At 33.7% G+C, this 14,041-nt stretch overlaps 1 protein-coding gene across 3 annotated transcripts; it reads left to right on the top strand.

Moving 5' to 3' along the window:
• The first annotated feature begins 309 nt into the window (after nucleotides 1-309).
• Nucleotides 310-10,251, top strand: LOC107803491 (uncharacterized). 3 transcript variants are annotated; one of them, XM_016627235.2, is made up of 13 exons: nucleotides 310-414; nucleotides 576-728; nucleotides 2,283-2,334; nucleotides 2,723-2,792; nucleotides 2,999-3,305; nucleotides 3,507-3,540; nucleotides 5,096-5,754; nucleotides 5,975-6,023; nucleotides 6,089-6,214; nucleotides 7,263-7,367; nucleotides 7,480-7,571; nucleotides 7,661-7,814; nucleotides 9,785-10,251. In XM_016627235.2, exons 2-13 carry the CDS (start codon nucleotides 598-600, stop codon nucleotides 10,040-10,042), a joined length of 2,037 nt encoding a protein of 678 aa, XP_016482721.1. In that variant the 5' UTR covers nucleotides 310-414; nucleotides 576-597; the 3' UTR covers nucleotides 10,043-10,251. The 3 variants fall into 3 exon arrangements, with proteins under 3 accessions (XP_016482721.1, XP_075084624.1, XP_016482728.1); XM_075228523.1 differs by lacking the exon at nucleotides 310-414 and having other exon boundaries at nucleotides 439-728; XM_016627242.2 differs by lacking the exons at nucleotides 310-414; nucleotides 576-728 and adding an exon at nucleotides 1,026-1,114.
• The last annotated feature ends 3,790 nt before the right edge of the window (nucleotides 10,252-14,041 follow it).

Consider the following 14,041-nt stretch of genomic DNA (forward strand, 5'->3'; position numbering starts at 1 on the left):
ACCTGTATATCAACTTCCAGCATACCGGTATATTATATTGGAACTCCAGTATAATATACTGGAGTAGCAGTACACTATACTGGAATATGTTTCTGATTTTGAACATTATTTTCGTTCAAATTTATATTTATATGAAAAGTGGCTAAATGTCGATTACTTTTGAAACTGTGACTATTTTTCAATGACCACTTGTAAATCGGGATATTTTTGAATTTCTCCCGGCCTTGAGTGATCTATTTGTGCAAATCTTCCAATACTTTCTCCTTTGACGGCCCATAAAAAAGGCCCAAATCTTCCCGATCCGCCAAAGCCCAATTTAGGAAATCGCGCCAAATAGCCTGAGCAAAAGCCATCATCTCTCGCCTTCACCTTTCCGAAACAAAAATATTCTTCACGCAAAAACACCTATAAAAGGTACGAGTACGATTTTCTTCTCTCACTTTCACATTTTTTCTGTGTATTTATCGTTATATCTATGTAAAAAAATCATTTGTTCATTCAAAGCCCTAGAAAAAAAATCAAAATTTGTTCTTATTTTCTTCTTTTTGTTTTTTGATGTTTATGTTCTCAAAAAGTGTCATGGAATTTGTGTGAGAAATGGCTGAGCTGTGTTGTTCAATGGATGCGGCTGTTAAAACGGAGGAGGAGTTTGAACGGCTTCCGTTGAAACAGCGATTGAAGTTACTTTTAGCCAGCAAGCGTCTTCTGGAATCTTCCAATGTCTTGCAGTGAGTTTTGTTTTCTTATTTTGAAAGCAAATAGAAGATTTTTTTTAGCTGGTTTAGTTCACACTTCACAGTTTTGGAAATTAAAGAGAAAGAAAAAGTTTTATTGGTTTACTGTGTTAGTTAAGTTCTTATTTGTATGCATAGAATTTTGCTATTTGGAAAGCAAATTTGATGAAGTAGATAAATTTTGTATAGCTGGTTTATAGTGATTAGTTCACAGTTTTGGGAATAAAGAGATTTTTTTTGTTGTTGTGCAAACGATGAAATTTTGATTAAAAAAAAGATGAATCTTTCTGTTGTTCAAATTTTTTATTTTTTATAACCGTTTTGTTCGGGCCAGCTTGGGGGCACCTAGACTAATTCCACGGTACCAACCATCACGCCGGGTAACTCTATTCACTCTGTCTTAAAAGGACTATTTTTTTTTATAACCGAGATGTTTATTTGTTTCTACTCAACTTTTCTTTTTGCATAGAATTTGCAATATGTAAAGCAACTTTGATGAAATAGATAACTTTTTTGTAGCTGGTTTACAGTGTTTAGTTCACAGTTTTAGAAATTAAAGAGAAAGAAAAAATATTGTCGGAAGCAATGATTCTTTTTCCTGTGTAGTTTGTTTAGTTGACAGTTTTGGAAGTAAAAGTAAATGAAAAAAGAAATGTACTGCTGTAAAAGGTGAAATTTTATGAAAAAGATTGGAACTTTTACTTTGGGTTTTAGTCTTTAAATCACAGTTTGAAAAAAACCAAACATTTGTGGAATAAAAAGTAGAGATACAATTGAGAAAAGATAAATTTTTGATTGAGAGAAGATGAAGTTCTTGTAGCTGTTTTATTGTGTTATGTTCTCGGTTTTGGAAAAAGAAAAGGAAAACATAATATTGCGAGCTGTGGCTTTTGCTTGATCTGCAATTTTAACCGCATCTTTGTTCTTTTTCTTGTATTACTCTAGTGTCAGACTAAATCGAGAAAGTAAGGGCAGGTTAGAAAATTATTGGTTTGTCCAGTATAGGAAGACACGATAATTAACCAGCCAGGAGTGAAGTGGGCTGTTGAGACTATAGTGAAGAATTTTTTTGATCGATAGAGGAAATAACAAAGTGCCGAAGACAAAATAAAACCTTTGAAAAGCTAGCTAAAGAGTAAAGAAGTAGAGCAACCTTCTTTACAGAAGGTTTGCACATTCTCCCACTAGTGCATTCTGCTTGGTCACTGAACTAGTCCAACATAAAATCTCATTCATCTAGAAAAACCAAGTAGAAACTATATTATAAATATATGCAAGCATGTGGCAGTGTTCTCCCAATTGAAGGTAAATTGACCAAAGTCCAGACATACATCAATGTAGAATATGCACATAATTATTTGTTTTTGCCACTGCTTTGGTTGTTATAGTTTGGTGGTACCTCTTGGTGCGTTCCTTCATTAGCTGGGAATATGTTTTAGAACTTTTTCGCTGTAGCATAACAGAAAAGTCTTTCCATTTAGATCCTTACAAAATTTCTGGAAAAAAGTGGTGCACTTTTTGCATTTAACGTTGATGTAACATGTGCAGGACTTCAATTGATACCTTCGTGAAAAAGGAAGATGAACAGTGTGATTCACAGGTATTAAATGATAATTCCTGTTGGAGCCTGAGAGATAGCTTGGTTTTACTCAGTCATGGCTGTGTTGAGTAATCAACTAAAAGAAAGAAAGGCTGAATAATTGATTAAAGGCTTCTTAGTGACTTATTCAGTCCTTTTTTTCTTCTGAAGTATCAACCTTCACTGTGCTGTCCTAAAGTAGTGATTTTTGCTTCTGTGAACTTATTGCTGTTTAACTGTTAATAACTTACTGGATATTCGAACGTACTTTTTGTCTTCTTCTTTAGCGGGAAAAGCAGGCAAAACTGAGGTCTTCTTGCATTATAATCACATGTGCTTAAATTTGGGGTTTATTTTACCTTGTATTACGTTTGTTTGCATGTCGACTAAAGTGAAAAATCTTATGCAGAATCTCCATTCGGCTTATTCGGTTCAACAAGAGAAACTAGAGAGTTTGGCACTGCAACAAAATATTACTGGTAAAGTTTCTCATGCTTGGTGTGCTGGATTGAAGTTTAAAATTCAGATTTTGTTTAATGTGCTTGTTTTAGTTGTGTCATAAGGCCTCAATTTTTAGGACATATTGTCAAGGAGTTCAGTACTCTAATAAGATACTAAAATGTTCAAGTTTGATTGTTATAGAGTAAAATTGTTTGCTCACACTCTTGAATTTGCATGTGTTTAGGTCATGTGCAGCAATGTTTCCAACAAACTGGAGCAACGATGAAAACACTTAAGAATTATATGAATCTTTCTGCAGAAAAAGTTGATACTGTTGAGAGTTCTCCACTTCAACTGTCATTGTCACCAAAGTTTCCCATCAATGTGAAGGTTGAGTGTGTTGAGAACAGCACAGTGAACTCATCCAGTAACCTTGTCAACGATTCATCTAGTGCTGATGGGAAAGAAACCAATAGCAAGAAACCTGATGACTTTTTGGATGATCTTGATTTTGTTGTGCTGAAAGAAAGGCAGAGAATTCTGCATTCAAGGTGCTAATTTGACCTGCATAATTTTTTCCTTTTTAGATGAGGTGCCTCTGTTCTTAAAACTTGATAATCCATGTCCAATGTAGGTGTTTCCAAATAATAAAATTCTAAAATTTCTATTAACTACTTTGTCAACTTATACATGTTTGAAGTCTCTAATGTTTTAGAAAGCATTGGATCTCATGCTTCTTGCTTCAATTATAGGAAAGTGCAATGCTTGAAGACGTCAATTTTAGAGGTAATTGCCTATAACTATCTCTTCATGATTTAGGTTGTATGACATTTTATTTGATGCAATAGTTGTACAACTTGTGGAATGAAAGGAAGATACTTCAGGGAAATGAGAGATATTATTAAGTTATATCCATTGTATCTCTCTTAGCTAAGATCCCTTTGTTTGAAGGGTTGTCGATTTGGTCATTGGAATAAGAAAAGGCCATGGGTTGTACCCAGTCTGAAACCAAGTCGATTTATATTTAATGTCGGATCATGAGAAAATAATAGTGGGGCCAAAGAGTTTGAAGGATGAAAACGTATCAGATACTTTTCCTGTCCCTCTTGGTGTTAATCTGTTGGAAGTTAAGCATATGCAGTGATAGGTTATTGCTTTTTTTGGTTACTTGTTAATGCTTTCATGAAGATAGAAAATAAGCAAATCTTATGATTAGATTGAGTATCGGCACTGCCAAGTGATTACATTCTTTATCCGTCCTTTAAAATCTGATCCTCTTTTCGTTCTATATGGGTTGAAAGAAAAACTTGCCCTTAAGTTTGTGGTCATCTGATATCAAATCGGTATGTCAATCTTCCATCCTTCTTTTTCTACCTATTTGAAATGTATTATTCGTAAACTTAGGACTTGATTTTGGCGATTATGCTAGCGTTATGCCATCCTTGTAAGACTTGCTTTATACTGCATAGCTATTCTACATTCACATGATTGCTTTATAATGCAGTTCTTTACCCTTAATGTTCTCTCTAATTATTCTTCAACCAGAATGTATTTTCAAGATGAGAATGCAAATTTTTTTTGCTAAAGCAAAGTATTTGTGCTTCACAATTGTGTTAGTTGCCTTGACAATTCGTGTGGCTGGTTATTTGTGCTCTGCAGCCATTGCAAACTGTGTGCTACAATGTTAGATACTTAGAGAAATTCTTTTCCTAGCTTCTGGGGCTGCTTATTTTTGCCCTGAATTATAAGCAACAAAGTAAATAATATTATTCTGTATTTTCTTTTTCCCCTCTTGTAAGCATGTTCTTACATCTTACTACTAGGCATTTCGCTTTGATACTTAGCTATAAAAGTTGGTATGTGATCGACCTTAGCTCAGGGAAGAGAAAGGGGAGCATCCCTCTTGGTTGCTGGTTCAAGTCCAGCAGGTCGAATCCTATGTCTGTTGCAGAACATTTTACATCCATGTGTCAGTCTGGAATGTGGTTCTTCTATGTTATTATTATTATTATGAAAATGCTGCATCCCTTAAAATAGTGTACATTGTCACCTTCTTCATCAAAAAATTACATTATGACCTAAATAGTTTTCTCTTTCTCTTCATCTCTCCTGCCTATCAGACGAGGAGGGAAGAAGCTACAGGAATTGTGTCTTTGATCCTTTCGGAAATACTTATTGACAAATCTCTTACCCAACCTAACTGCTTTTCTGTTGGATAACTTTCTCCGGGGAGGAAGGAGAAGTGGGGGAAAATGTCAGTTATGTTACTGCCTATTTGAATCTTGTTATTTTCGTTTAATAAGTTAACTGTAGAAGTTGCCTATTTCTGTATATTGTGCAGGATAAACCTTCCAACTTTTCCAGTGTACTCATGAATGACACAACTCCTCGAAGTGCTGGGATAGTAAATGGACAGCGTCGTCCTACTGAAGTGATTGGTAATGGTTCTCATGAACTTCATAGGATAGTTGGAGGTTTGTCTAGTACAGATCCTCAAGTTTCTAAGATGGGGTATCACTGTCAGAGAGATCAGTTGTCTGACTCTAGAAATTCAATGGAACTTCTAGGAAATGGAAGGAGAACACTTTCCAAACAAGAAGATTCAAGTCGTGCACTAGACCTTTCTTCTTTTAATAGGAAGAGCAAAGTTAGTTCTCCTATATCGGACCTTGTACATGTCAAGGTTGAACCTGTGGATAACAGTATGGATGAAACCACTGCAAATAATGGAATGGGTACTATGCCCCATAGTAGCACCACTCTGGTGAAAACTGAAATCGGAATTTCCAATGATTCTTCTGGAGATGAACTGGATCATATGCTGTTACGAGAGCGAATGAAGTTATTCTCTTCGAGAACGGTTCCTTCATTTGAGATAGGTAGAATTGCAGACTGCTCAAGGAAAATAGTTTCTTCTGTCTCTGATTGCACGCCCATCTCATCAGTGCCAGCTAAACCACTGAGGGTTAGTCGGCCACGGAAACGAAGGAAAACAGCCACGTAAAATTTCTTTTTCTGGCATCTGTATATACTCATATGTGTATATATTGATTTGTATTTGTCTACATTTACTATGGATGCCCCATTCCTCCCTTTTCTTTATCTTTTTTCAATTATACTTCATTACTCAAAACTTCAACAGACAAATGCTCCCATGTATGTATATGTATTTACATTTACTATACACAATTTATCCTTTTCTTTCTCCAACAAACTGCAGAGAGTCAGTTGAAGTAGCAATGGAGGAAGATGCTCCTGGACTCTTGCAGGTATTTTCCCATCAAATTGCCATGCTCAAAATCAGGTGGTTCATAGCCTTTATTGATCTTAGCAGGTATTACTAGAAAAAGGCATATCTGATGATGAGATTAAGCTGTACGGAGAAAATGAGAATAACGAGCCTCTTGATGATTTGACCTCGGAAGACAGCTTCTCAGAGCTTGAAGCTGTTATATCAAAGGTATGACCATATAGGTGCTAATGGCCTTTCTTGTCACTAATTTAGGAGGAAAGCTGCCTATGTTTGTGTGTGAGTTACCTCTTACCTGATGAAGCATGCAATAGGTATTAGTCACTCAGTGATCTGGAAAATGTTACTGACTGTTTGTTCATGAATTAGGGGTGGCTTTTGAGTTTCATAGCTATCATTTTCTTTTGTGCATGTCATTTCATCTATCCTTTCTCAAATATTTTAGCTATCTGAAAGTATCCTGATCCCTTGGCATGATTGCTTATGATTTGGCAATTGATTATTAATCTACAAGTGATATTGTTGCGATTGGAATGTGGAAATCATGGAGTTATTCAGTGAGTTAAGAAACTGAAGTTTTAGGCTACTATTGGATTTTGAGAATCTCGACGGTCTCTTTGGCGAGTATTGGTGAGTGTAAAAATCTGTTATAATGATATTAGGCTTGGAAGAAAAGTAGTAGGCAGCTTGTTAGGTGAAGCGGGGCAGTTTCTGGTTGTGACAGATGATAACAACCCTGGTCGTAGAGTAAGTTAAGTCTGGGCATGGAAGTAGGAGGGTATTTAGATAGACTTAAACGATAGACATGTAGATAGAACCAGATGCCTTTTGATATCTTGTGAAGCAGCAATTTTAAGGTTTAAACCATTCATAGTTGTTTTCTCTGAACTGAAGCCTTTCTTGTCAGATACCAGATTTGTTGAAGTGTTCATCAAGGCCTGATGAGAAGCTTGAAATATTGGGTTACTTTAAGTATTCTGAATGTTGAGAAAGCAGAAATATAACAGGAAATGGGACTGATCAATGTTGTTTTCGCTTTTGTAGAATGTTGTTTCTATTTTTTATGCCCTTCATGCTATTTACAATAGGCTATTCTGGAAGAGCTTTGCACCAGGCTATCTTAGATACACACTTATGGTCTATTGCTGGTTCTTTTGTTTTATTTTATTTTGCTTTTCTTTTTTCTGGTGATATCTTATTAGGCAGGGCACAGATCCCTTCATCTGATGTCATATGTTGTGTTAACTTTGTTGATCAGCTTTTCTCCCAGCGACAGTCATTGTTAAAGCTAGCTCCACTCCAGTCTACAAAAGGTGAAAAAGCTAGCTATTGTTTGGCTTGTCTATTTTCACTTGTTGAGCAGGTATAGATATTAATTGATGCAAGGGTTTAGTTATCATATTAAATCAATTGTCATCATATCCCTATTATCTGATATGTATTGCCTTTTTTGTCTTTTTCAAACTACACTTTAGGCACGGTATCTACATTTCCGAAAGTGGCCTGTTGAATGGGGTTGGTGCCGAGATCTCCAATCATTTATTTTTGTCTTCGAAAGGCATAACAGGTCTGTTGTTTGCTGCATAGGTTTTGGTTCTAGAGTCTTCGCAGTGTGTCATGAACGATAAAGAAGCTTTTATATTTTCATATTTGCAGGATTGTGCTTGAGCGTCCTGAATATGGCTATGCAACGTACTTCTTTGAACTGATGGATTCCTTCCCTATTAATTGGCAAATCAGGCGATTGGTAACTGCTATGAAGCTTACTAGCTGCAGCAGGGTCAACCTAATCGAGAATAGAATGCTGATGGTATTTACCTTGGATGCTGCTATATTAGATTTTTCTTATAATGCTTCTATTTGTATGTTCCTGATGCAGAATTTCATCAAATTGCTTGCATTAGGGACCTAGTGATCAACTTCTTTGGTATTTTTTGAAGTGAGATAGTTTACCTTTACTTACCTTCACCTGGTAGTGCTCCCTGGTGCTTTCCCTTGTGGCGAGTTTTCATGTGAAATCCTGGTTTGCTTCACTTCATTTTTCTCCCTTTCTGGTTGGGGCAATTAGGTGAAGAGGGGTGGGGGTAATAGATGATGGTTGAACTTCCTCGTCTACAAATATTATCTTGTCTGGCTTGATTATGTTATTTGATTTAGGGTGTGTTTGCTACGAAGGAAAAACATTTTCTAGGTGAAGAGGGGTGGGGGTAATAGATGATGGTTGAACTTCCTCGTCTACAAATATTTTCTTCTTGTCTGGCTTGATTATGTTATTTGATTTAGGGTGTGTTTGGTATGAAGGAGAACATTCTAGGTGAAGAGGGGTGGGGATAATAGATATGGTTGAACTTCCTCGTCTACAAATATTTTCTTCTTGGCTGGCTTGATTAGTTGATTATGTTATTTGATTTAGGTTGTGTTTGGTATGAAGAAAATGTTTTCCAATTTTCCCATGTTTGGTTGGCTTAAATGTTTTGGAAAACATTTTCCTTATGAACTCATTTTCCTCCAATTGGAGGAAAATGTTTTCCTTATCACGAGAAGGAAAATATTTTCCAAAAAGCTCCTTCTCAATCTTTCCCACCCTTACCAACCCACCCTACCCCCTCTCCAAAAAAAAGTTTTCTTTTTTTAAATTTCAGTTTTTTCGTTACCATCCGCCCTACTACCCCTTCACCCCACCCCTTCACCCCACCCCCCCACCACACGCAAAAAATATATTTTTTTTTCTTTTTTCTGCACCATCCACCCCAATCCCCCCGGGAAAAATATTTTTTAAATATATTTTTCAGTTTAAATTTTTTATTTATCAGTTTAAAGGTTCAAAATTTTACAATTTTCAAAATTATGAGTTCGGAGGTTTATGTGTTTGGAAGTTTACGGGTTTAGAAATTATAAAGTTTACGGGTTCGAAATTCCGCGGTTTTGAAAGTTTAGCGGTTCGAAAGTTTTTGAAATTTGTGGGTTCAGAACGTTGTTGGTTTGAAAGTTTATGACTTCATGTTTATTATATCTAATATTTATGAATACTCTTGAGAAGTCATTTTCTTTAATTTGCGTACCAAACACCAGAAAATGAATAAAATTACTACTTGTTTTCCAAGAAAACATTTTCTTGGAAAATATTTTCCACGGAAAACATTTTCCGTTATACCAAACACACCCTTAATCTCTGTCTTTTGCTAAATCGTTTTAGCAATCATGATTTGGCATTTGGTTACTGGATAAAATAGTCAATATGATTTAAGCTATAACCACCTAATGTTATTTATCCAGTAAAAATTTGTTGCAGAACTAAGATAAATAATCTTGTTCTCATCTTTTCTTCATCAAAACAAAAGAGAAAAAAATTACATTTTCAAGTGGTCCATTTCGAACTGTTTAAGCTTTTACATGAGACGTTTAAATATGAGTATTAAAGTAGGCAAAAGTCTTGAATTCAAGTCTCACTGCCTAAGCATCATTGAGATGAGGGTTGATCATTTTGGACGTCTTTATATGCATTTATACGAGTGTTATAGTCTATGAAAAATGTTCACAAAGCAAGCGCCTTAGCATGTCAGAGTGTTCTCAAATGGTCTCTCAAAATTATTCATGTACCTTACTAACCTGTACTCTGCCATCGATATTTACTCTTGCATCTTGTTGAAAACCGATTCACTTAAATGTGGCTTTCACATTTTCTAGTTTTTCTATTCGAAATGATTAGATGTTATTCATATTGTATATTTGAACTTATCATATAGAGCACTCTTATGCTTCCATTGTGTCTGCACACAGGTTGGAGAAGAGCTGAGTGAAGGAGAAGCAAGAGTATTAATGGCATATGGTTGGGTCCCTAACACCGGTCTGGGGACGATGCTCAACTACTGTGATCGAGTATTCCATGACAGAAAGACAGAGAGAGATAGCTCGGAGTGGAGGTCGAAAATTGGGCAGATGCTTATAGATGGATACAACGGCGGTTCACTAGTAGGAAAAGCTGTGGATTTCAGTGTTGCTCTGAACTGCCCTCAAATCAAGTTAGAACTAGATTAAAACCTAGCATCACTAATCTAAAACTTAGTAAATACCATCCTTTTGTGTTTTCTGTTAAACTAGCCTAAAATGCTTTTTTGTACAGATTTTTGGCTTTATATTTAGGCAGGCTGTCTAACCTTAGTTAATGTTTAAATTACCTTCATCTGTTAAATACGTATAATATAAGCAGAAATGAAGTGCTTTACATTGATATATTTTCCCAGAAACTTGTAGCTTCTGCATATATCAAACCTTGTTTTCCCAGAAATTTGTAGCTTGTGTATATATCAAACCTTGTTTTATATTGTGTAAAATATCATTCTTCATTAAATTATTCTGAAAAACAACGATGACTATGCCTTAGTCTAAAATAAGTTGTCGTCAGCTAATATGAATTCTCACTGAGGATACTTTTCTTTTCCCATATTACTATAAGAATTTTTCATGACTTGACTAGTTTTACGCTAATTCTTAGCCTATCGCAACCATCTTCCTTTATTCAGGTCCGGAACCGATAATGTGATCAAGCTACAAGTAGTAAGCTTGTTTGACCAGCTTTATATTTAACTCAGCATCAGTAAATAAATTCAAGAAATTTTTCCTTTTCTCAAAAAATTCTTATTTAATATAACTCGTATTACTTTTGTGTAAAATCATTCTATGTAAGAGAAATGTTATCCATTTTCTAAACGTTTATAGCTGCATTGACAGACATTTTCAGTTCTTGGACACAGCTTCTGCTTTAGCCCAAAGTCTGTGTTGGGCCTAATCTTCGATCAATCCGTTGGGCCTTTTATATCCAAAATTGGGAGAAATTCAAAAAATAGTCAGATTTACAAGTGGTCATTTAAAATAGCCACAGTTTCAAAAGTTATCGAAATTTAGCCACTTTTTATGTAAAGATAAATCTGAACGAAAACACTGTTCAAAATCCGAAAAATACTTCAGCATAATATACTGAAATTTCAGTATATTATACTGGAGTTTGGAGTTCCAGTATACTTTGCTGAAACTCCAGTATAATTTCCAGCAAAGTATACTGGAACTCCTGTATATTATACTGGAGCCAGCAAAATATACCGGTCCAGCATATTATGCTGGAAGTTCATACATAGGTGCACCGAACTCCAATATATTATGCTAGACCGGTCTCTGTTGCAGCAAAATAGTGGTTATTTTTCAAGGACTTGGCAAACACTGATTATTTTCTAATGACCGGTCCGAAAACTGACTAGACCGTGCTATTTTAACTCCAAAATTGGGTTGCTGTGCGGCTGAGCCAATATCATGCAAGCAAACGAAAGCATGACGTTTGCTTTACGTTTTGCTGCTTAATATTCCTTTTATTTTTAATTTTTACTTTTAACAATAGCAACAGAGTGGACTATGGTGATGCACAAATCCTCGTCCAATGATAACTACCTATTTAATTTTTTAATGCTCACAGATTGCCCATGACGTGTGTGTATGTAAATTTTTTTTTTTTTTTAAATTTAAAGTAATGGTGGTCCAGGGGCGAAACCAAGATTTAAAACTTATAGATTCGAGATTCTGGTTCTTTTAAGTTTTTGTATTCCAAATTAATAATTTATATATATATATATATATTAAATAAATTCCTTAAAACAAACACAAAGCGTGGACCAAAGCTACTGATTCAACCGAATACACAGCCTAAACTCGAGCTCCGTCCCTCGGTGGGTTGAGTCGGAAAAAGAAAGGAAATATAACGTGAAAATTGAACCTTATAATTCCAAAATGCAACGTAGAGCCCCTGCTAGTAATATTTAATCTGCACCCTCAACTTGGCTTAATTTTGCTCAATTTATTTTAATTATAACTGGTTGTTCTTCTATTCATTAAATAAGTTAAAATTTCTTTAATATAATAAAAATTGCGATAATGCATAGGTCACATACGTGTCTTTCATAGTTGCTTTATTTATTATAATATTGGACCATTATTCTTCCTTTAATTGGCAAAGAAAACAAAAAGTTTTTCCGAGTTGTTTATAGTATAGAAAAGCTAGGGACAAATCATATTCATAAGAACTTTCTCGAATCAACTTGTTTGATTCTTTGGTTCAAAAGATGATGTGAAAGACTATGTTTTTTTCAAAGTGGTATTCAATGAGATAAATCCTAGGTGCTCCACATTAAAGTAACTAACAATATAACTCTCTTTTTAGTTGTTGGAACTAATTGAGTTGATAATGGAAAAAGTGTCAATTTCTTACATTTACTCCTCCACTGATACTGATAGTTCTCGCGGTACGCCGTCGGATTCAGAATTTAGACGTTGTGAGTTTTAAATTGTATATTTAACTCTATTTACACTTGCTTTTGACGCATATATAGGCCAATCCGCTAAGCATTTCTAGATTCGTCACTAAAAGGCGGAGCCAAAATTTAATTTTCACGAGTTCGAAATTTCAATTCTTTTAAGATATTGTGTTATAAATTAATAATTCTTTACGTATATTTAATAAATTTTTTAACATAGACATAAAATTTGAACAAGTTACTAAGACATTACACTAGCTTCACCCCGACAGTTCTTACTCTTAAGTTACCCTACTTGTTCTTTTAGCCTCTTCTCAATTTATACAAAAAGAAAAAGAAAATTCTTCATCTATCTATATTTATATCTATATTAAAAGCACAAAGGCCCTTAGCGAAATGTCGTTCGCCTTTTTTATCCTTTAAAAATAAATTTCACATTAGACAAAATTGTCATTTAATTATTCACTTAATATTTAAAATTTTGAAATAAATCAAAATTTTAGCTATTAAACTTTTCCTTATTTGAATTAAGTTAAAATCCTAATATCTAGGAATTTAAAACTCATCAACATATTACGTTTAATAAAGTTTCCTTTCATCTTCAATTTACTTCTACTAAAATATAGGATTGAACCAAACGATTCCATAAATAAGAAATTGGAGAAATAATTATATTAATCAAATAATGACAATGTTTGATTATATTAATCAAAGTTTCCTTTCATCTTCAATAATTATATTATTCAGAGTGCAACGTTACCCATGCCGATAACATGAGCAAAATAATTAATAAAAGTTTACCAAACTTTTTTTCCGTATTCTTTTCCTTGGTATAATTATAATATATATATATATATATATATATATATATAATTGTAATTATATTTAAATATAGATGTATTTAAAAATATGCTTAACAATTAGAATAAATAAATAAGAAATATCTTCATTAATACAAAAAAAGAAAGAGATAGAAAAAAATGATTGGCAAAAGTCAAATAACTAATGCTTCAATAAATACAAAGTGCAAAAATGCGATTCTTTGATCATTTTAAAATAAAATAATCTTATTAAAAACATTTAATTACATGAAAATATTTAAAATTCAATAAGCTAATATTAAGAATTTGAATCAACAAAAATAAATTATTTCTTAGTATTAAGAATAAATATTTAAGTATTAAAGTTATTTAATTAGCAAAACAATCCAATCTATTCTTTCCAAATTATAAACCTAAAATTATTTTTTACGCTGACTCAAATCTTAGGGACCATAAATTTGTTTCCTCGAAAAAATTACTGGTGATGAAAGAAATTAGAAAAATAGAGCAAAATCAGTTGTAGTATAGTATTAAGAGTTAACTTGGTTAATATGCAAATTTGAACAAATGATAATGAAATAATAGAAAATAAAATTTATTCAAATTGAGTCATCATTAATCATTATTCTTTTTTATTTTAGTAACTAAAACCTCACTGCAAGGGTAATATTGTGACCTTTTACGAAAAATAAATTAAAAAGACATAAGATTTTGTTCTTCCGTTTGTGTTATTTCAAAAAAAAATTAAAATCATAATATAAGTATAGCTAATTCTATTTTTGTCTTCTTGGAAAAATTTGATAAAAATATTTTCAGAAAAGCTCTTACATCTTCAAGAGTGATGTGTTCTTCCTGAAAATAACAAGGAAGTATAATAACTTGTGAAATTAAGCTGATATAATTATAAAACTGGA

The sequence above is a fragment of the Nicotiana tabacum genome, chromosome 13, assembly GCF_000715075.1.
Source record: "Nicotiana tabacum cultivar K326 chromosome 13, ASM71507v2, whole genome shotgun sequence".
NCBI classification, from domain to species: domain Eukaryota; kingdom Viridiplantae; phylum Streptophyta; class Magnoliopsida; order Solanales; family Solanaceae; genus Nicotiana; species Nicotiana tabacum.